This window comes from Falco cherrug, chromosome 1 (genome assembly GCF_023634085.1).
Source record: "Falco cherrug isolate bFalChe1 chromosome 1, bFalChe1.pri, whole genome shotgun sequence".
Taxonomy (NCBI): domain Eukaryota; kingdom Metazoa; phylum Chordata; class Aves; order Falconiformes; family Falconidae; genus Falco; species Falco cherrug.
Window position 1 is genome coordinate 104691137 of NC_073697.1, and position 21293 is coordinate 104712429.

The window sequence follows — 21293 nt, forward strand, 5'->3', positions numbered from 1 at the left end:
CAGGATTGGTAGTTGAGTGGTTTAAAAAAGAAGTGTTTATTATTACTAGTGCATAAGAGCTCTTGCAGAAACCATTCTTAACCATTTTCTCTTCTTACCACTTTGGAAGGGTAGGATTAAATTTGTGTTATAAAAATCGCACCCAAAAAAAAAATGATTGGATTATATTACAGTGATGTATTGTATCATGTTCTCTGCTACTCCTAAATTTACTAAAAGCCTCTTTAAACTGTCAGACTTCAGAAGCAGGATGAAAATAGTTATAAAAGAATTGTGATTTAAAAAGAAAAAGAATTGCTGTATAAAGAAATTTTTCTCACGAGTTTCTTTGTAAGAGGGGCAGTCTTATTGACTGGAATTCCTGTGCTAAAAAGGTAATTACAAAATATGCCAGGAATTGTGCCAACGATAAAAGTAGCATAAAAAAAGTCACGAGGCACTGAAAGCCTGGAAATTCTGTTTTTGAAAGGAAGTGTGGTGGAAACTGGAGGAAGCTTTACAGGAAAGAGAGGTTGCTATCCTGATACTCTGTCCTGCCTGGAAGAAGTTCTCTCTAAGCCAAAGCCCAGAGACCATTACACAAAGGAATAAACAAATGAAAAAATCCTAGCAATAAACCTCTGAACTACTTCTCACAGAAGCATGGAAATTAAAGCAGGGAAAGGTAAAGTTCCATAGGCAGAGCTGCAGAGAGCAGCGTTACACTTCTTCGCTGCCATATTAGTTCATTAGAGAGGTCTGTGACATCTGCCCCGCATGCCCTGACCCTCCTGGTGATGAATGGCTTTAATCTCTGGCGTGTGACACCAGCGTTTGTGATTCCTGCAGGTTAATTGATTTCTTTTGGCAAAGCACATTTCCAAGTCCTGTCGTCTGAGCAGCACGCCTGACTGCAGAGGGAAATCAAGGCATCTTGAAAAAGCAATTCTCCTGTACTCAGCAAGTAATAGGTAGGATGGCCAGGAGGGCTGGCCAGGGAGAAAGCTGTCCTTGCCAGAGGTGTGCAATGCCAAGCGCAGATGGCCGGTCACATAGGTGGGAGCTGGACGTTGGATTTGGCATCCAGCACGGAGTTTTAAGCTTCTGATAGCAAAACGCTCTGTTGTCTCTTCTCTCAAGGCAAGCACGTAGTTAATAACAAACAAATCCCCCCCACCCCGTCTCCAGCTTCTTCCGAGGAGACCACTGAACCCGTAGTCTTGGTAGGGCTAGCGGCAGACGGGACGCAGTCGACGCACACGGCATAAAGACACTGTCTTACTGCTCAGTAACGTGTCAAACTCGAATCAAGCTGCGCTCTCCAGGAATCTGACTGTAGGATGCCAGGGTATTTTTAACATGGGAGTGGGCATATCCCAGAAATACGGCACTAGGAGTCATTTGAGAGAAATTATTTTGTCAACCATTATTTACGACAACTGCTCTCCTTCTGTATCTGAGCCGGTTTGTAACACAAAAGATTCGTGGCTGAATAATATAAAATTCATGAACAAATGTGAATCAGACAGACCAGGTAAGGGAAGGATGCTAAGACCAACAAAACCAGGACTGAAGCCTGAAGATGTTTCTTCGAAAAGCAGACCAGTGCCTGCCTGGGAAGCTGGTATGCTTTGGACATGAGCCAAGTACAACCAAATCTGCTCAGACTAGATGGCAACAGACAGAAATAAACACTTTTATGCAGGAAAAAGCAGAGCTGTGGGATATGGTCTCCCTCCCACAGTAACACTAATGAAAAGCTGATGTTCTGGGGCACTAAACCAAACCTGTAGAACACACCAGCGCTGGCACCCAAGCAGAGTCAACCAGTTAGTGACCTGCAGTGCCTCCTGAGCAAGGCCTCTTCCTTCAGCACTGCACAGGAGCTGTGATACCAGTGGCACGCCACAGTGCCTTGCCCAGCTGGGGTTAGACATGCTGATAAAGATGGGAATGACCTGGAATTCATCAGTGCCTGAATAGTGAAATCCTCCTTCACCACCTGAGATGCTGTCATGGCACGCTGGCAACACACATGGTGCAATATCACGTATCTCCACCGTAATTATAAGTGGAGTGAGCACTCTCCCCTCGGAATACAGTGAAGACAAACACCGAAGTTCTCCTGGAAAAAGGGGAGGGTCCTGGGGAAAGGCTAATGCTATGGCTACACGAGGAGCATTTTATCTGCTGCAATGTATCACTGCCCTGGCACCAAACGGAACTTTCAGCTCCTCGCAGCAAAAAAAGCCACCCTGAGCACCTAGAAACTTCCATTCACCTGGCCATGTCCCCACGGGATCACTATTTAGACTTGCAAGTGCAGCTTATGTGCACAGTTAGAGAAATGGGACTGGAAGGCAGCCAGAGAGCAGCTCCCATCTTCCTCCTCAGGACCAAGCCAGGAAGGCCTTCAGAAACACAGGACAGCTTCCATGTCTCCAAATAATCTGCTGTAGCATTTAACTTTCTTTTTTTTTTTTTTTTTTTGCCCCCCTCCTCTTAGGAAGTCCTTCCTAACATCTAATCTCTGATTTCACTTTTTGCAATTCAAAGGCCTTACATGCAGATAACAAACCAGGGCACACACCAGTCATGTCCCATCTCCAAAGCCACGCTGAAGTTCAACTGTGCAGGACTTAACCTCCTCACAAGACACACGATGAGGTCCTGCTTTTAACACAATGCTTAAAGATCTCATCATAGGAAGAATGCATATATCCAAAGGCACCAGGAGGCAGGAAACCTTTCCCTTCTCTGGTATTTGCGGCGTGTTAGTAAAAGGAAAGTGGAACTGCACTCACAGGGCACTTACAGCTACAGCACCATCTGTGCCACCGCTTCCAAACCTCTTGCATCCATCTGATACGATGGCGTGAGCCAGAAAGTACCACCCAAACTGTTCACGCACTTATGCCAGCCTCCAAACACCTTATTTTCATTCGAGTTGTGCCACGTCTAGCGACAGGGCCCTCCTCCTGGAGGTACTGCAAGGCACACACGTCGCTCTGTCTGCAGAATCGCCACAGCCTGTTGTCTGCGTTGTACCTCTGCGTGTCTCCCCTTCTCCCACTGGGAGAAAGGCAAAGGCAATTTAGAGCCAACACCAGCCTAGTCACCTACCCACATATTCAGCATGAGATTATACATAGATACTCTTATTTTTCGACAATTATGAGAAAGAGACTAACCCCAGAAGTTTGTATGTCATGTGGAAGCGTCTTCCGAATTACTGTAGTTGCCAACCGTGAGGTGGTCCGAATTGGTTTCTTTACTGAAAAACAGTAGCTTTTTTTTTACAAGCTGCAATAAGGGACTGGGAAAGACTATCTTTATTACAGCAACCCTTGAGCACGTATGTCCCCACGCACGGCCTTCTTCTTGCCTGCTGTTCTTGTGTACTGGGGGCAGTGAGCAGGGCACAGGGGGCTGAGATGGGACTGTGGGCTCAACACTGACCACCAAGCTCTGTAAAGCATCCCTTGCTCTTCACCTAGCAGTCCGCCGGTCCCACTCACCACAGATGGCCTGGGCTGTGACATGCTCACGCAAGGGTAAAAGGGGCCTGTGACCTCAACTCCCGTGCTCCCCTCCAGGCCGTACGGCCAACAACAGAGCTCCACCAGAGCAGAAGCGTGTAAAGGATGCTCAGCCAGCATGACCCAAGCCCCTGTGCTTCGTGCAGCCTCATGCGCTCTGCTGAGCCCAAGTTCTTAATGCACAACGCAACATCCTTTACCTGGAAGGACCAAGGCCAGGGAAAGAGGACAAGCATAACGTTCAAGAGAGAAAACAGGCTGCAGTACCTCCCCATTTGCAATTGCCAGGTTACTCACTGTTGTTCAGCTTTGGCTCGGTCACTTAGGAAGAAGAGGGCTGTGGCCAGGAAAAACATCCCTCCTAGGACAACGACAAACGGGCAGAGCATGAGTGCGTACCCCAAGCTGAGGAACTCCCAGACTGGGGACTCCTTTGTGCTTTGTCGTATCAGGTCCGAGATCTAGGAGAGATGGGCAAAAAAATTAGTCACTTAGATGAAAAAGAGACACAGTAACAGTGAAGGGAACAGGATTCCCTAAACAACCACCCACTGAACATGTGCACGAGGTTTAAAATGGAACAGCGTGTTCAGTAAAAGCCGAATATCCCTTGCATGCCTCAGCCTTCCGCATGCCACTCTGGAACTTGGGCAACTTATGCTGTGAGCAGCTTGGCAGGGCTGTCTCCTCTCCCTGTCGCTCTTCTGGCCTGATCTATTATTCTTCCCACAGCCCTTTCCATCTTCTCCCTGGCTGCTTCAGTGACAGCATCCGTGGGTGTCTAACCTCGCTGTACTGACCAAGCCTCCTGGAGCGCAGGCAGAGCTGCGCTGGCGCTGCTCAGTGGGTGAGGGAGCCATCAATCTTCTTCAATTTCTGTCAAGTCCCTCTTACCCCCGCCCCTTACCTACTTTTCAGCAAAACAAGGTATTAAACTCCATTTCTCTGTGTTGGGTGGGAAGAGGGAAATGTTTTTCATGGAACAAAAAACCAGATCCCATCTGATTTTCAGAAACAGAACTCAGACGTGGGTTTTTTTACCCCCGTGTCTGAGGAATGGGCCTCATTCCTCTTCTAACCTCCTAAGCTTGCTGCACTTTGAGTGTGACTGTGAGCAAGACGTGACAGTGCCCCGCAGGCTCAGGCAAGGTCTGTTGCAAAGAGGCTGCGCTCACACCGAAGAACCACACGCCACCGGGTTTCTGAGCCCAGGCAACTTGCACCTTCTGACAGCCAAAAAAAGCAAAATTATGGGGAAGGGAACACAAGTTTGCACTTACACCAAGGAGCAGCGACATCCCCTGGCACTATTCAGTTCATTATTAAAAGCTTTTGCTAAAACTCAGTAATATTTAATCACTGTCTGTAGCTAAAACAATCACATTTTTATCTTTGCTGTCTGGCACACAACTTGACTCTCCATAAATCCAACAGAGTGGTAGCAGCAGTAGGGGTGAGTCTCAAAACATAGGGTATTTAATTGTCCAGCTCTGGTTTTATCTGTGACTTTTTTGTTGAAGCAGAAATACTAGTTTATACCAAAAGACTGCAGGGAATTTGCAACATAAAATCCTACTGCTGTGCACGCACGCAAATCGGTTCCAGAAATAGTCGGAGCTTGTGCAGCAACTTCTAAACTGCTACATTACTGCTAATGGAAAAGGTGGCGTCAGACACAAACTACAAGCAAAACCTGACATTCAAGGCTTCAGTCTTGACAACCGAGTAAGGAAATGTCACGTTCACAGCCCTGCAGCCCCCTGCAGCGACCTTGAAGGTAAACATGGGTGAAGAGATGCCTCAGCAGAGGCCAAGCGCAACAAGAGGTCACAGAAGGATGACACTCGTGGGGAGCCACATGAACAGATCGCAGGGTGCTTTCACGGGAAGGCTCTGGAGCATCGGTGAGCTCAGAGCCTTAATATCCATCCTACAGCTCAGCCTGGCCCCTGCTACAGCTACGGGAAGGAGAAGTGGCCAGCCCGATGCCGGAGGTGAAACCACCGCACCCGAAATTGCAGCAGGCTGTCTTTCAGCATGGAGCATTCTCATGGAGAGAGGAGAGAATAAATGCTGGAAGAGTGTATCTACAAGAAGAACTGAAGGTTTTTAGCCAGACTTCTCTGGTTTATTCCCTGCCCTAGAAAGGAGGAGGAGAAAATTTCAGTTTGGGATATAGCTAAGGAGGTGTTCCTGTCCTCTCCAAGAGAACTGTATTCACGGTGTGTAATGCACACAAGGAAAAACCAGTGTTACAAACAAGTCTTATGGGAGAAATGATAGTTAAAAAAAAAGTCCTTAGACTGAAGGCAAATAGCAGTGGCTATTAGTCTGTGAGACTTAATTTAAAAATAGCAACAAGACTTGAATGTGAGAAGAACGCACCTACAGGAAATTAGCAGAACACGCACTGCACCCAGAAGACAGGGACATCAGCTAGTAATTTATTCCCTCTTGCATCCAGACACCTTAATTCCCAGTATTTCCCTTACTCTTAATTACGAACCAAAATTTGGCATTGAATCAGCTCCTGTGTGCAACAGCCAGAATTGAGGCTATTCTAAAATAGAAATTTAGAAATTCTAAACCCCTTTTCACTTTTGGGAATGAACGCAATTATCTTCCAAAAGGACCAGACAATAAATCCCTCAAAAAATTGACATGATAAATCAGAGTAGAGAATGAAAAGCCAGGCATGTGCTTCCAACTGCTTTCTCTTATGGATGACATGACATTCTAGGCTGAAACTAGCTTTGAAAACGTAAAGCCTCCAACAAACAAAACTCCCAAATGCAGCTTGCCCCCCACCTTCCCTTCTAAGGCATCACGTTGACCCTTTATACCAACAAATCACGTTAATATTGAATCTGCTACCTATTCCATTTTTAACCAAACTTAACCTGTAAGTGCGTATTTTAGAAAAAGCAGTGCTGCCTCCCATCCAAGATACAACTTTTCCTACCAAGCCAGCTGGGCTTTCTCATCTGGGTTTTATACAATCCTCTCGCCCATGCCTGCATCTCCCAACTCCAGAACATTATCAGGGCCCACGTATGTTTTGCTGTTAACAGTCACTAGTCCCTGTTGTTTTGTTCCACTCGGTTACAAGTCACCTGCTAAGACTGAAACTTTGGCATCTCCTCTCAAAAGGACACAGGACATAATTACAGACTTAGACTCCAAGAACGACATACGGTTTGCCAAATGGTCTGCTCTGGACTGCCAATTTCGGGGGTTTCCAGACTCCTTGCAATGGCAGCACCCCGAGTTGTCTAACTGTGATCTGGCAGGATCCAAGCTAGCGATATATTTGGTGTCTTCTCTCTGTCATGAGTAACAGAAAGTGGGGATTGCATGCACAGTCAGTGCCAGTTCTTCAGCGTGGAGTCGTGCGTGGGATTCCTTTCTTTGTCCTGCCAATTGGTAGGTGGCAAAAATCGTCAAAGCCTTTGCCCAAAACGTGGGGGTGGAAAATCGGTAAGGAAGCCCTGCTGCTGCTTTGCAGTCTAATCAAAGGTCTTTGGTAACACCCTAACTACGAAAGTTCACGTCTTCTTTTCCCTCACCGTGGAACATAGATCTCAGACCAAGAAGAATGACTTTGCTAAATATACTGGTGGCATTTTTACAGCCAAATACAAATGGCATGTATTCAGCTGGTGGCAGCCAACTGGATGGAGTCCACCTAGAGAAAATGCCCATTTTCTGGAGAACTAACTGTATAGCTGCAGCAGGCATGATCCAAAACCCCCAAATCTCCGACAGTGTCTCAATCTGAGTGCAGAAGACAACGAAGGAAAAGAGGGAAGCTCCATTACCTTTCTTGGGAAGCATGTGCTATGGTTTTTGGAACACTGGACAGGCTATTGAGGAAATAAAAGCTCAGGGGGGCTGAAGCCCTAGCAAGACAGCTTGCTTTTGTGTTGCTGTCCCTCCTGAACAGCTTAGGCAGCTAAACTGATTTACTAATTAGCCAATGTAACGGTAACAACATCTTTGAAATCATCAGTTCATCTACCTGGTCTCATTGCCAAGTCAACATCTCAATTCCTCTGCAATTGCTTGATTTTTCTAAATTTCTGACGTTGCCTCTTGGGCACAAATCTTGCTACATAAAAGGCTATTTCTACTGCAGTATCTGGCACAAATACCTGACTTTCACGATTACCAATTTGATGCAAGCCAGGTTCTCCCTGGCTCCTCTCTTCAGTACAGTTCCTTAACACAGTACTCCCTGTAACCCCACAGCATCACCACAACGGTTTGGGGTTCACCCGCTCTGAATTCAGAGATTCATGTGAAAGGTTTCTTTGCTTCTTTTTAAAAATCTAATACAAATGCAAATGAGGACTAGAAACCTAAAATAAGGGATTTTATAATGTAAAAGTAAACAAGTTACTGGGCCTGAGCACAAGCATTTATACTGTGCTAAATGGCATGAGAAACACATTATGAGAAGAGGAAGTGAACCTGGTTGTTTTACAATATTTGTTCAGAAAACTGCACAAAGGTAAAAGCAATTATAGTCTAAAAGTTATTTCAATTTTAACCTCTGCATGTTTGGATGCTGGAGGAGAAAAGAAGCGAAACATCCTTTTAATCTCAACTGTGTCCTTTTGGGATCGCAAACTAATGTAATACTCAGCTGGTGGCAACATCAGTACCCTGCATCAGTGCGTGGTACCCGAGTTTGCCCCAGCAATACTCACAACAAGGATTCCTGCCCTGCTCCCCTGTGGCAGGCTCACCTGTTCATGCCCTTGTACCCTCTCCCAGGATTACCGAGCTGCATTAAATAAGTGCTGCTTGCTTGGAAAGGCGGCGCTAAATTTAAAGAATCAAGGGTTCTGCTTGAAATGGTAGGAAATGGACTTTGTACATCTCTTGGTGCTAAAGCAACATTTGCCTCCAGATAACATTTGCCCTGGAGAGGGTTGAAAGTCTATTTTCTTCATGTTGTAAACTCCATTTCTCTCCAGGTCTGGTCTGCCACAGATTTTCTAAGTTAACGCTGGGCTTTCTCCCAGGGGAGAACGTTCCCCCCAGGGGAATGTGGAATCGAGGAACACAGCTCACATGACAGGGCAGAGGTCCTTAAACATGTAGGAATGGGGGTGCCCACTTACATGTAGAAATCAGGTCTGTGGCACAGGACCACTGTTTGGGAGCACACCCTTTAGCAGCATCCCTGTCTCCCACCTCCCCTTGCAGCACAGGCCCCTTCCCTGGCAGAATATTCCAGGAGGAGGTCATTCCCCCATGCTGCAGAAGCTGGACAAAGGTGCTCAGCACCAGGAAAACTCTGTGTCTGTACTGGGAGTGTGCAGGGTCCTCAGCAGCTCAGAGAAAGAAGCCACTGATTTAATGAGGTTTTTAGTGCCCACAAGTGACAGAGCAGATGGGACAGAGCTTGAAATACTTGAGTGAAACAACAATCAGCCCTGGATTTCTGGCCTTTCCTTAATGAGATACTTTTACATACTTTAAACGTCCATTTATCAAAAATACTGAGAACCTGCAGTTCTAATCAAAGTCACAGGAAATAACAGGTGCACAGCAGCTCTGGCAAAAAACCAGAACAGGCTGGGAACCCTTGGCAAAGAGCATTTTATGTATGGGAAGTAATTTGGTTTTTTAGGGCAGATTTAAATCTTGTCTGTTGCTGAGTCATCAGAAATTGGAAGCTTGTTAGCTCATTGCAATGAGGAGATAAATCCTATGTGGATTGGTCTCCAGGTGCTTAATTCTCCCCTTTTTTTGCAGCTGACAGCCACGTCAAAGATTGGCCTTTCCATGCACTATGGAAAAGGCTTTTACTTACTCAGCTCAGCCAGGACCAGAGAAATCCTCAACTTGAAGTTGCTGCTTGAAGAAACCATTAATAAGGATGAGGGGCCGGGGGGCTCCCTTCCTCACAGTATTTCCCTGACACACGTACATCAGATGTTGGACTGCAAGGGTGAGTCCCGTTTTACTCGCCACAACCTGGGTCATCTGCAAGCATGATGGCGGGGGAAACTCTACAGCAGGAGTGATACTGTCAGGGCTACAGCACATCAGTCAAGCTGATGTCTTTACCAGCTGGCACTTGGTAAAGAAAGAACAATTAAAAAATTAACTGTGTATCATATTTCATCTCCATCAGGTGATGGAAGACGCTGCCTATACACTCTTACATATACTATAAATGTTAGAACATGTAACATGCTGCAAAAGGCAACAAGACAGAGACCTCTGTTCCATCCTTAATCCCACAACAGCAGTGGAATATCTCCTGATAGTCCGTGAAACAGAGAGTGATGCTAGGAGAACAATTTGCATGTTTTTGTTACAGGATGTGCTTGCCATTTTGAACTCCAGTTCATCTCGCACCCTGCTTTGGCAGAAGGGACACTGTTATCACCAGCAAGCACGTAACAGGCCACATCTGAGGAATGGCTGCACAGGTCAGACAGGGACAAAACACCCCGACTGCAGCACTGCGTCGCAACGATCCGCTTTATTCCACTGCCCTGCTTCTAAGTCAGACGGCAGCGGATTTGTGGCCCGTTCTGGTCTAGCAAACTAAACTGGAAAAAGTGTTATTCCAGAGTAAGCACAAGCACAGATTTACTCTGAAGTAGCCATAGCATTTAAAACCACAAAATACAAATTTTCAACTGTAACACATGAATTCCGCTTCCTCAGACAGGCAAGTCTTTACATATAGAACTACCTCCTATACAGATATATTTACTTGGATGAGTAAACACCTTGGAAACCAAATCAACAAAAAGGCTGTCTCCAACTGGGACAAGGCTGTGAAAGCTACACCTCCAGTTACAACTTTCATTAAAGAAGTATCTTAATTGCTGCATTTACTACGGTTTCTCTTGAGCTGCCCCTCATCAAATGCTGATCTGCCTTCCCTGATACTCTGCACCAGTGATAATTAACACTGTTCTGCTAACTGCTTGCTAAAGGAAGGTCATTAACGTTCTTGCTGTTTAAGTAGCTGATGAGATCTAGTTTATCAACCTGGTCACATAAGGAAGGTGGGGAAGGGAGAGAAGTGAAGGGTGACAAGCGACAGGCTTATTCTTAAAATCTTTCCAGGTCCTACTAGGAATGGCACAACCCCCCTTCAAAACAGAACAGCTCAGATTTGCTTACAATTAATGACAAGGTCGCTCCCACCGAGACCTCATTTTCGAGCAGAGACTGTCAAAGGGAAGGCCCTGTTCCGACGCTGGTGATGGCGGGGGTGAGCCAGCATGCCTGGGCACCGCAACCGGCACCATGTTCAGCTGCCGAGGGGCAGCTGTCAGAGCCCCAGCAGCTCGGGGAAGGCTGCCCTTTGTGTTACTGGAGATGGAGAGATGGGGAGAGCTTTGGCACGGCCCTCGGCGCATGGATGCACGATCCGGGACGCCCTCTCTCACACCACCCGGCTGCCAGACCACAGCGCACTGTCCTGATGCTGCTCGGCCGGCGTGGCTGCAGGTTGTGTCCTTTGGGTAAAGCTGAAGCAGCAGCAGCAGCCAAGGAGGTCAGGACAGGTGGGACCCCTACCAGCGGAGTACAGGGAGGAGCTTTTAGCCCCTCAAAAGGTGCTGGTGGAGGAGAGATGATCTCTGGCCCTTCAAAACACCAGCCTCACATGTTGCTGTTGCCAGGTGGCAAGCAGATACAGACAGGTTTCAATCCCTAGACCTGACGGATGAGGAACTATTTAATAAAGCAGGAAAGTAACAGGAATTAGACGCAAGGACAGCGTGTGCCCACAACAGCAATTCCCCTGGCACAGAGAGAGAGAGCAAAGGCTGCGGTCAATGCCCATTTCTCATCACAACCAGCACTAGAAGCAAGGCAAGGAGGGAAGAGGAAAGCGCTGCTGTGCTTATATAGGAAGCAAGTGACAGACTTGGAGGAAGGAAAGAAAAAGTACCAAAGCAAGCTCAAAAGAAAAAAAAATCACTTGTGTGTATTCGTTTCTCCTGAAGCAAGAGTATGTCCGTGAATGGAGGGAGACGGCTGTTTGTGTGAAGGAATAATGTAAACCCTGAGTAGGGAAGGCAGGTTCACGCATGCATGTGCACAGATAAACACAGAATCACCGGCACTTCTTACAATTACTTAATTTTACAGGGCAACAAAGATGTAACCAGAATTAATGATACAAAGAGCTGGAGCTATGATGCAGCCTGAGAAGAGTTAACTGTATTTTCCATTCTGCTGCCACCTCCGCTAAGCTCTTCCAAGTCTGAAATGCTGCCTAGGTATGAGGGCACAGAAGAGGCAGTTAGAAGACCTTTATCTGATACTCAACAGGAGTGGTGGGATTTGGGGTATTGCTCTTAACTTTTCTGTGCTTCAGCAACCATGTCTGCGTAGTGGGACCTTTCAAAAATGGAAAAGTACTACTAAAAAAAGAGGTGTAACGCACTGCACAGGTGAAATTTCTCACTGACTACCTCAAGAATAAAGCACAAAGTTATACTCCAAGTTGTTAAACAGGAATTATTTAAACTCTGCAGGTTATCACAAAGGTCCTGATAAAGTTATTGTTACCTAGGAATAAAAACTGCCTCAGCTACTGAAATATTGCAGCGATGCCTATTTTTATTTGTGAATGAATAGACAGCACTGACTTATAGTAATTGATCTCAGTCCTTGGCAGGTAGTAAAATGTGATGCAAATTACAGCTGCCACCCTAAACCTGCATTTGCATAACTTCTTTGTAAGTCAGTCTTGAGCTTTTTTCCCCCCATTAAAAGTTACCGATATTTAAAGAGATGTGAAAAATAACAATACACACCTGCCTCCTTCCACCTAGCTTTTAAACACTAACATATATTTGGTGCTTTGGGTGACTGGAAGCACTTGCATTGTGAGATTTGAAAGTGGGGGAGATTACAGAAAAATCTGTCTGACCTTCGCTTATGGCACACCACAGAGCAAGGGAGCAACTGCACACGTGTGGCTACAGCTCTCCAGTACCTTCTATGTGCCACGTGAGGATTGTAAGACCAGTATTACATTTATTGGTATCCAGCAAAGGCTGACAGTTGCCTGTGACAGCTCGGTCCTACAAGGACATGGGTATCTGATTCTTTATTAGGAGCATTGCTAGAGGGAATCTCACTATGAAATCATCAGAACTATGTAAGATTCCAGCCATATTTGATCAAAACACTGCTCATTTAGTGAGGGAGCTGCAGGAGGATTTTGTAAGCAGTCAGAAGAAATGGCTGATCTTCAGGATCTCAGATGAACCCTGAGCGATCTGGAGGCAGAGTTTCACCGATTCTGAGCACGCCTGTTACTGCAGTTCATTTGATTTATCCAGCCTTCTGCTTCCCTCTTTCAAGACCTACACCCTGCTCTTGGTCCGCTTTGTAGTAACTCGGGAGTAACAGCAGCGTGATTTGCCATCCTCAGGCTGGGGATTCCCAGAAGCGCTATGGGAATTAGGCTCCCAGATTTCCCTGAAAGACAACAGGAGCAGGTCGCTCCCACAGACTGCCTTGAAAATCCTCACCATAATCCAAGCCACTTTTGTAACCTGCCCAAGCGAGGTTGCAATCCTGCGTGAAGGTCTCCATCCTGCACCGCAGCTGGACGATTCCAATGACAATCACCTGCAGTTTTTAACGATGGAGATGATTGCTTCTCTTAGCTCTGGTGGAGAAGTTGGCTGTTTGGCCTTTCACTTTAAATAGGATTTGTTTTTCTGTGTTATGTGAAAGCTGCAGTTGACCTTTCAGTCACTGTAGCGTAAGCCAGGCCAGAGGCTACAGAAATGGATGCTGGTGGCTTCCGTGACATGAGTGCTCCACTCCTGCTCTCCTGCCACAGAACCTTGTACTTGAGCAGTCTCCTCCCAAATGAGAACTGCCCAACAAGTACAGCATTAGAAAAGAGTAATTCAAAATAATAATTAATATTTCCCAGTCTAAAGAAAGCCTAAGGCAGCTGTTAAATTGGGGTTAAGCATATTTCAGGCAGGCATCCTTAAGTAACTCACAACTTGCTTCATCTCTGAATACCAGAAGGGCACAGCACATTATTTCCTACAACCAAAGTCCTTTTTTTTTTTTTTTTTTTTTTTTTTTTTAATCTGTGACACTAAAGAGCCCTAGGCAACTTTCAAGATTAATTGCCATCACTTAGGGTCCTTGCCATTCCTCCGGGACATCCCTCTTACATAAGAAAAAGAATGAACATGCAGCAGAGTCACCTGAGACGGCTTTGCCTGCATCTCAGACGCTGCCTCTCATCGCAGCCGCCTGCCTTCACGGCATGCTGGCCTGCTTATTCCATTCTCCTCTTGACATTCCCCATACTGTCCGCCCTGCACAAGGCAAGTCTCTTCCAGTGATTCCTTTGTTCTTGCCACTTTCAAATAATTTCTAAAATAAAATAATTTCTCTCTGGGTGCCCAGAACATTGAAATAAATAAACAGTAAGCCGAAGTGTACGTATTTATTCTCTTGTGACAGTTCTTGTTTCTTTGATCCGTTCAGCCTTATCTGTATCTGTCTCTTCATGTATGCTTCAGAGGGCTACAGAGCAACTACATAATTTTGGGGAGCTGCCATTCAAGAGGAATTATTGATATGCATTTAAATACATATACACAAAATTAAATATATATACGTAAATACCTATAGATAGACACACCAGTGTCTATGGGATGAACAGATGAGAAATGACAGTTTAAAAACCAAAAAATTCCACTCCACAGCACCCAGAAGCAGCTGTGTCACACAGCAGCAGTGAGCTGGAAAAGCACATCAAAGTTCTGTCTCTCAGGTGACGGGACTAGTGAAGATCCCAGTTACATCACTGGAAAACCATAGCACCTTCAACACATGAGCAGCACCGCCGAGGGCTTCATGTGGAAGCTACTACCTTATATAAATGATCGTCTGCGTTCTCCAAAACGCAACGCATCAAACTCCACAGAAGGATCCAAGAGAAAGAAATTACCCCGGTATATCTAGATTTCTTTTCCTCATTAAATTTCTCAGGCCTTACATTTTCAACCATGAATGTTCTCTGATCACCAGCTTTTGGAGCAGGGTCTTTTGTTTCGCTCTGCACTAGGATAGTGGTGGCATAACAAGGGAGATCTCTGGTCAGACCAAGGCCAACAAACAACTGCAGCAGTAATAGAAAGGAATACTACTAATACAAATCCAAAGCATACACATCAAAAAGGAATACTAATAAAAATCCCAAAACATACACACCCATCCTGCCACGGATTTTACACCGTTGTTTCTGATCATACAAAACAGGTTCAATAGATCAGCAGGTCAGAACACCTGCATGTTGCTGCCCATAGATAGATATTTGGTTTATGAGACCGGATTAAGAGTTAAACACACATACACGTGACTCTGTTCCGATTTAATTTCTAATGGACCTACATCCACACCACAGAAGCAACTGCTCTCCCTTTACAGAGCTGTCTTAAGTTTTACGAATGCCCTAGGCTAAAAAGATTTACAAGCTCGCTCCTCATGCCCAAGCAGTCCTTCCAGGTTTGAATTGTGGCCCACCAATAACATACGCACGTAAAATCCTGCATTGCACAGCACTGCCTCCCATTCTGCTGATAAATACAGGCTTGCCTTCCCTAGCATGGTGTAACTCGGCATTTTAGATAAGCAGTTAGTAAACAAAAACAAACATGGGCACAGCAACCCTGCCAAAACCTGCTGTGTGCACTTACAAATCCGATCAGATAAGGACTGCCAGCATCTCCCAGGAGGTGTGAAGTGAAACTCTGCAAGGCCACTGCGGTTGCACGGCGTGTTGGAATGACCACGTACTGCAAAGAGGAAGGGGAAAAAGAAAAAAAAAATATAAGGAAACTGAAGAACCTGTCAACTGTCTTGTATTGCCCACTTTATACCCAGGTCAGGACAAAGTAAACATGCTCCCCCCAATACTGGTGGCAGACAGCCACTGTCCAGTCCATGGGTGGCTCAAACTGGGATGCTCAGCCACCCCTCCTGGCTTTCTAGTACTCCTGAGGGCAGGTGTTGAGGGAAGGAAGCTCTTGCTGGTCTGCACTCCTCTCAGCAGCACTGAATGCATGAGTTTGACTCCCAGCTTTACCCACGAGACACTTTGCTATTGCTCCTCAGCCTGTACATCGCTTGGCTGATGAGGAGAGCAAAGTTCAAGGCTGCCTGCAACACAGAACTGGCTCAGCCCCACCAGCCTTCCAAACAAGGACTCTGCTGTAACCTGGGATATTGTGTTATTTCCATAATAAAGATATGATTTTGTTTCCTAACCCATAAGCAACTGACATCAGTATGAAAGGTCACACATTCTCCCCTCCCACTCCATCTCTAGCCACTCTATATTTTTCTCCAAAAATTGTGATTCCGCTTGTGAATAGTGACATAGACACCCTCAACAAGGTTGTGCAGAATCAGTCTGACTACACAGGATCAGTGGAAACACAAATTACTTCCCCATTAAGAAGCCAGAACTCACAGAAAACAAGAGCCCTAACCATGGAAGAGGATGAAAGATTAAAAAAGGAAAAAGAGCAAACCCCTGTCCTGTGGAATGACCTTAATTTTACAACACACATTTAGGAGCAGAAAAAAATAATTGTCTCCTGCATAAAACTTGTGAAAGAAGCTGGCTAAGGACATCTCCATCAAGTCCACGTGTCCTGATTTATAAATTGATCCTCTCTTGATTTAAGGGCTGTACATAATGAAGAATTCAATAGGTCTCTAAATCCAAGTGAGCTTTGTTTCCATCTCTAAGCACTGAGTCTTGCTCTGCCTTTTTCTGTTGCTCTGAAAAGCAATCTACCGTGCCAGAAACAACTCTCTTGTTCAGCTGTTTGTAGAGTATGATCCACTTTCTCTCTGATGAGCTGCCTTTGGCCTTTCTTTAGATGACATGCCTTCCTGGACCGAACTTGTTCTTGCATTCCTCTCCTGAAGTCATTTATTAATGAAATGTGACATTTCAGGACTGGCATATCCCCAGCTAAAGACACAGAGAGATCAATCTACCTTAGCTGACTGAGGTAAGGGAGGGCTCACTGCTCAACAGTGACATACGTATCTCAGGGCACAGGATCTGAAGCACTGGTTTCAGTGCTTTAACACTTCATCTGAGGGAAGGGGAGTTGCCCTGCCTGCCGTGGAAAGGGTTAGTCATAAAAAAACGGGAAAGAAAAGAAACAGCGTTGAGAAAATCCACACTAGACAAGAACTGATGCCTTTTTGGAACAATCATCTCAGTCCAAGCAGAGACAATTATGAATGATGGGTAAAATTGGATTAAATGCTTTTCCTTAGGGTTTTACCATGTGTTTTCAGAATGACCTGCCAGTTCTTTCAATACTGGTTTCACAAAGCTGCAAATGCACACTGCTAATGCACTTTGATGCCACCTATTAAATGGGTACCCTGTTAAACTCCTGTTGTGCAACAGGACAGCAAAAGATTATTAGATCCACAGCAGCCACCTGAGTGCAGATGTTAGTCACTGTCCTCCTTTTGCATCCAGGAGCTCAAAACAGACTTGAGGGCTCACAGAAATCCCAAGAGGAAAATAAGGTCTAGACTTTATTAGAGACACAGAAACGTACTGAAGGTCACACTGTGCAACTGTAGGACAGCCACACAATTCATTACCATTCCCCAAAGATGCAGGGTAATGGGTGCAACCTGGATAAATTGGACAGAAAAAAAAGAAAAAAAATAATAGATGAGTTATTGTTCTACTTCCCACCTGGCCCCAGCTGGCACAGGTGCAATGGAGAAGCATTCTGCAAGAGCTGTTTCAGAAAGGCCATCTGAGAAGATAAAGTGAAATTCTACATAATTCAAGAGTCCAGAGTTGTATACCTGTGAAACATGGCATTTTAAACTTAAGATTAAAATATTTTTCTTTCTATAAATTTATAATTTTAATAAATCTGCAGAAGAAAGCCTGCCCAGCTCTATATTCTATCAATTTTCTTAGCAAAATGACAAAGGAAATGGCAAATTTGTTAAAAACTTACATTTTCAGGGAATGCCAGTGAAGTGGGACTAACTGGAGAAAGAAATCTGAAGGATACCCGCATCATATGCGTGTGTGCATATATATATATACACACTTATACACATGAATACGCACTCACACATATATTAGACATGTTTCATGTATATCTGTATTATGCATACATATAGCTTTGTGAGTAGCAATACAACTCCCAGCAAGTTTTCGGTGTGCCTAGCTAAAGTTATTGATGGTCGAAACCATCGATATGGTTTGACACTATAAAGTGCTAGAACGCAGTAAATTTAGTCTGGAATTCAAGTGAGAAACATCTCTCCCGCCTAAAACCAACCCCCCTAGATGTAGCAAGCAAACGAACATGAGAATTTTCCTCCTCCTCTAAAAAGATATTTGAAAGGAAAAAAAAAAAGCTTAAACCAGCATCTCTAAAACACAAAACAATACTCCACCCTATCCCTACTTAAAAAGCATTTTATTCTGATGGAGAGGAAGCAGTTGGTAGGAAACATCTACTGTTCTAGGAAGACAGCAGTAAATTAGAGCTCTAAATGGGCATTTTGATACTAAAATAGGCCTAAATTCAAACCATACATGGCCTGGTTTGAACATCCCACAGAAACTGGAGGTGGGAAAGCCACAGCAGCCAAGGCGGATGTCCGTGGGATCGCCCTGGCTCATCTCTGACTCCAGGTTCAGAGGCAGGCAGCACAGAGGATGGGCAGGGAGGCTGACCAAGCAGCTTTGGCAAACCTCTGCTCTTTAAATAGAGGTTCAGAAAGGCCGTGGTTTACTGCTGACATCCCCTTCCTGTAATGAAACCAGCAGAATGAGTCGGTCTGAAATAAGTCAACCAGGAAAGCCAAGGAGAGATCACCCTTCCCCCAGTAAAAAGCCATGCGCCAGAGAGGTAAGTTCTGGTGGTTATGTCTGATCTTTGATAGAAAACTCTGCTCTCCAAAACACTTTGCTGTGCGTTCTGGGCCAAACAGTACTCTGCAGGACAATGCATGCTGGCCTCTTTCAGCACCAGAGGCAAAGACAACACATGCTAAGCCCATGCTAGACATGACAGCCTGGAAACAGTCCAGGTGTCCCTGTTGTAACTGTTGTTCAGAAAAGGCAAAGGCTGTGACGCAGAGACACCAGCCTGAGAGAGACCCTTCCCTCAAACTAGGCAGATGCTGTGCAAAAAATTATACTTTTCAATGATGTGAAAGGAGGCTGACCTGGTCTCCAAATTACAGCTCAACAGAGAGCAGTACACATCCATCTGCAACCCTCGGCCCACGGAACTGCTGAGCTGCCCCATGGCCCATCCTTCCCAGCTTGGTCAGAGCTGCGCCCAAGCTTTGAGGTGGGCTGTCTACCTTCCTTCAGGGCACTCTCACCCTGCCTTGAAATCTAAACCACAGCACTCAGCTTACCAATGTGTGGAGGCACACTAAGAGCAGCAACAATGAGAGCTGGATGTGCGATTTATCTTTGGCTGTAAAACAAGGACAGTATCTTACGCTACATAAATAATTGGGTTTTATTTATCTGGAAGGTAATCAGAACAAAAGCAATGTTCCTCCATGCCTATAGCACAGCTGAAGACCAGTCTATACCTGTTTCAAGCCTAAAGGAAGACTTTGACTCTACAGCATGACATTAAAGCAGCTCCTCCATGGCAGCTCCTGACCACTTAAAAAGAACTAATGTTTTAAAAGAAAAAAAAAATATGCAGAGCATTTTTTTTTTTATATGGGTGTCAGGACTTTGCATAAACTGGAAGATGGCTTTTCTCAGCAAAGACCTGCAGAGATTGTTATCACAATAGCTGAGGCCCTTTAAATTGCCTACTGGCTCTTACACAGAAATGCCACCAAGCCTCTGTCCATCATCTTTATTTTTGAGACATGCTATAGAGGAAAAATCCTACTATTAGGACCAAACTCCACAAAGTCCCAAGCACTCGGCATGTCTCAGAATGTTACACACTTGCCTGCTGCACTGAAGCTCATTCATTATTGCTGTTACAAGGCAGTTTTAATGCTGCTTTGGGGTGCTGGTAATTTTGAGGCCAATTTGCAAAGATGGCTGATAAAATCTGTTTCATAATTAGCATGCTCCATAAGAAACATCCTCCCCCTTCCCTAAGCATCATCTGAGCATGTGCCTGGGAGGAGATATGGAGAGTTGTGCTCAGGAGAATAAGGCCTGTTTTGTACAAATTTGCATTTGGAACAAATATCAGCCTTTTAAAGTCTCAGGCAGTGCAGTACATTCTGCAGTGCCGACAGTTTATCAAACCTAGCACTCAGCACCTTTTACTGCAGACAATTTGAGGAACGGCACGCCGACTGTTACACTGGCAAGAACAGTAGATGAATGGAAGCACAAAGCTACGAAGAGCCAGCAATTAAATGCGGCGATAATAAGCAAACATCCTTGTTTTGCCAAGGAAATTAAACTTGCAAAGCCTCTGAAGATGCTTACCAACTTGCCTGATGGGGTTCTTAAGCTGTCATGAGATCTGTAAAACTTGGGAGAGCTATGATACATCATTTGGGATGCAGTCTCCAAAAAGCCTAATTTCTGGCATAATGAGATCAGTGGGAACAGTGTTCAGCCACTATGGCAAGCTTTTTATCCATGAAAACAGGATAATATTTATGTATATGATGAAAGTGCTACGTATTCAGCGTAAACTTAATATGATAATAATGCTTTTAAACTCCTTAGCAGCCTCAGGCAAGAAAAGGCATACTTCCGATTACACCAAATAAATAATAATCAGTAGAAATTAATTTGCCAAACATCTGAAGTGCATCTCACTACACCATATCCACACCTTTCTCTGGCTACGACATCTGACAAAGCTGCCTGTCAAACACGGTTATAGCCCTGGCTCTCACCTATTGCCTGACTACACATCCTTTCCAAACCCCTTGCATAACACGAGCACACTCCAGACCATCTGTTTACATGCTTGCGTTGAACTAAGTGGATTTTTATTTATAGCACTTTTACAGGTCTACCCATGCTGATAATGCATGAAGCTGGGCATTATATATGACAGTTCATTTTTCTAAACAGACAAGAGAACGGCTAACTCAAGAGCTGGCATCAATTACCAAACCCCAATTTTCAACACGGTTTTAGTTTCTTTTCCATGTTTTGAAAACTGGAACCAAGAAATTATTTCTAATTATTTCAAATAATTTCTTACGGAGTTCTTTTACACTAAAGCAACATAAATAACCACAAATGCATCCCTACAAACTGCAGCTGACTATAGCATGCTGGTAAGACAGGTGGCAAACGCTATAAAAGCTATGACGAAGCTACAGGATACTGAAGTCACATTGAAATCGACACAAAAAATCTCAATAATTAAAACAGGGCAATGTTTTAATTTAGTACGCTTGATATAACGGGGTAGTTGGTTGAAAAACGTCTGTTGGGGTTAGCCTGAGACAACGTAGGTCAAGTTTCGGCTCTCCCTCTGGCACAGGGTTTCTGGAGGACCTTGAACACATCCGACAGGTACCCTCCCTCCAGTGCTATGTGGGCAGCAGAGGGGACCTCAGCTGCTCTTTGGGAGTCACTGCTGGAGGACTGCAGGCGTGCTCTGTGGCCAAGCCCTTACCTGCTTCATCCAACGCTAGTGAGGCCATGAAAGATCTGCTATTTAAACCCATCAGCTAATTCTGACCGGTTTGAGAGCTGGGAGGTCTCCTGGGAACATCCTAGCCAAAAAGGCA

At 45.0% G+C, this 21293-nt stretch overlaps 1 protein-coding gene across 4 annotated transcripts in view; it reads right to left on the bottom strand.

Moving 5' to 3' along the window:
• SPNS2 (SPNS lysolipid transporter 2, sphingosine-1-phosphate) overlaps positions 1 to 21293 on the bottom strand; it is a 141485-nt gene that overhangs the window by 17702 nt on the left and 102490 nt on the right. For 3 of the 4 annotated variants that reach the window (XM_055728555.1, XM_055728562.1, XM_055728542.1), the window contains 2 exons: positions 15239 to 15337; positions 3816 to 3979 (listed from right to left, as the gene is read on the bottom strand). In XM_055728555.1, the coding sequence (XP_055584530.1) occupies positions 3816 to 3979; positions 15239 to 15337 (263 nt within the window). Of the gene's footprint in view, positions 1 to 2480; positions 3254 to 3815; positions 3980 to 15238; positions 15338 to 21293 lie in introns of those variants that run through there. The other variant, XM_055728550.1, reaches the window with a different exon arrangement.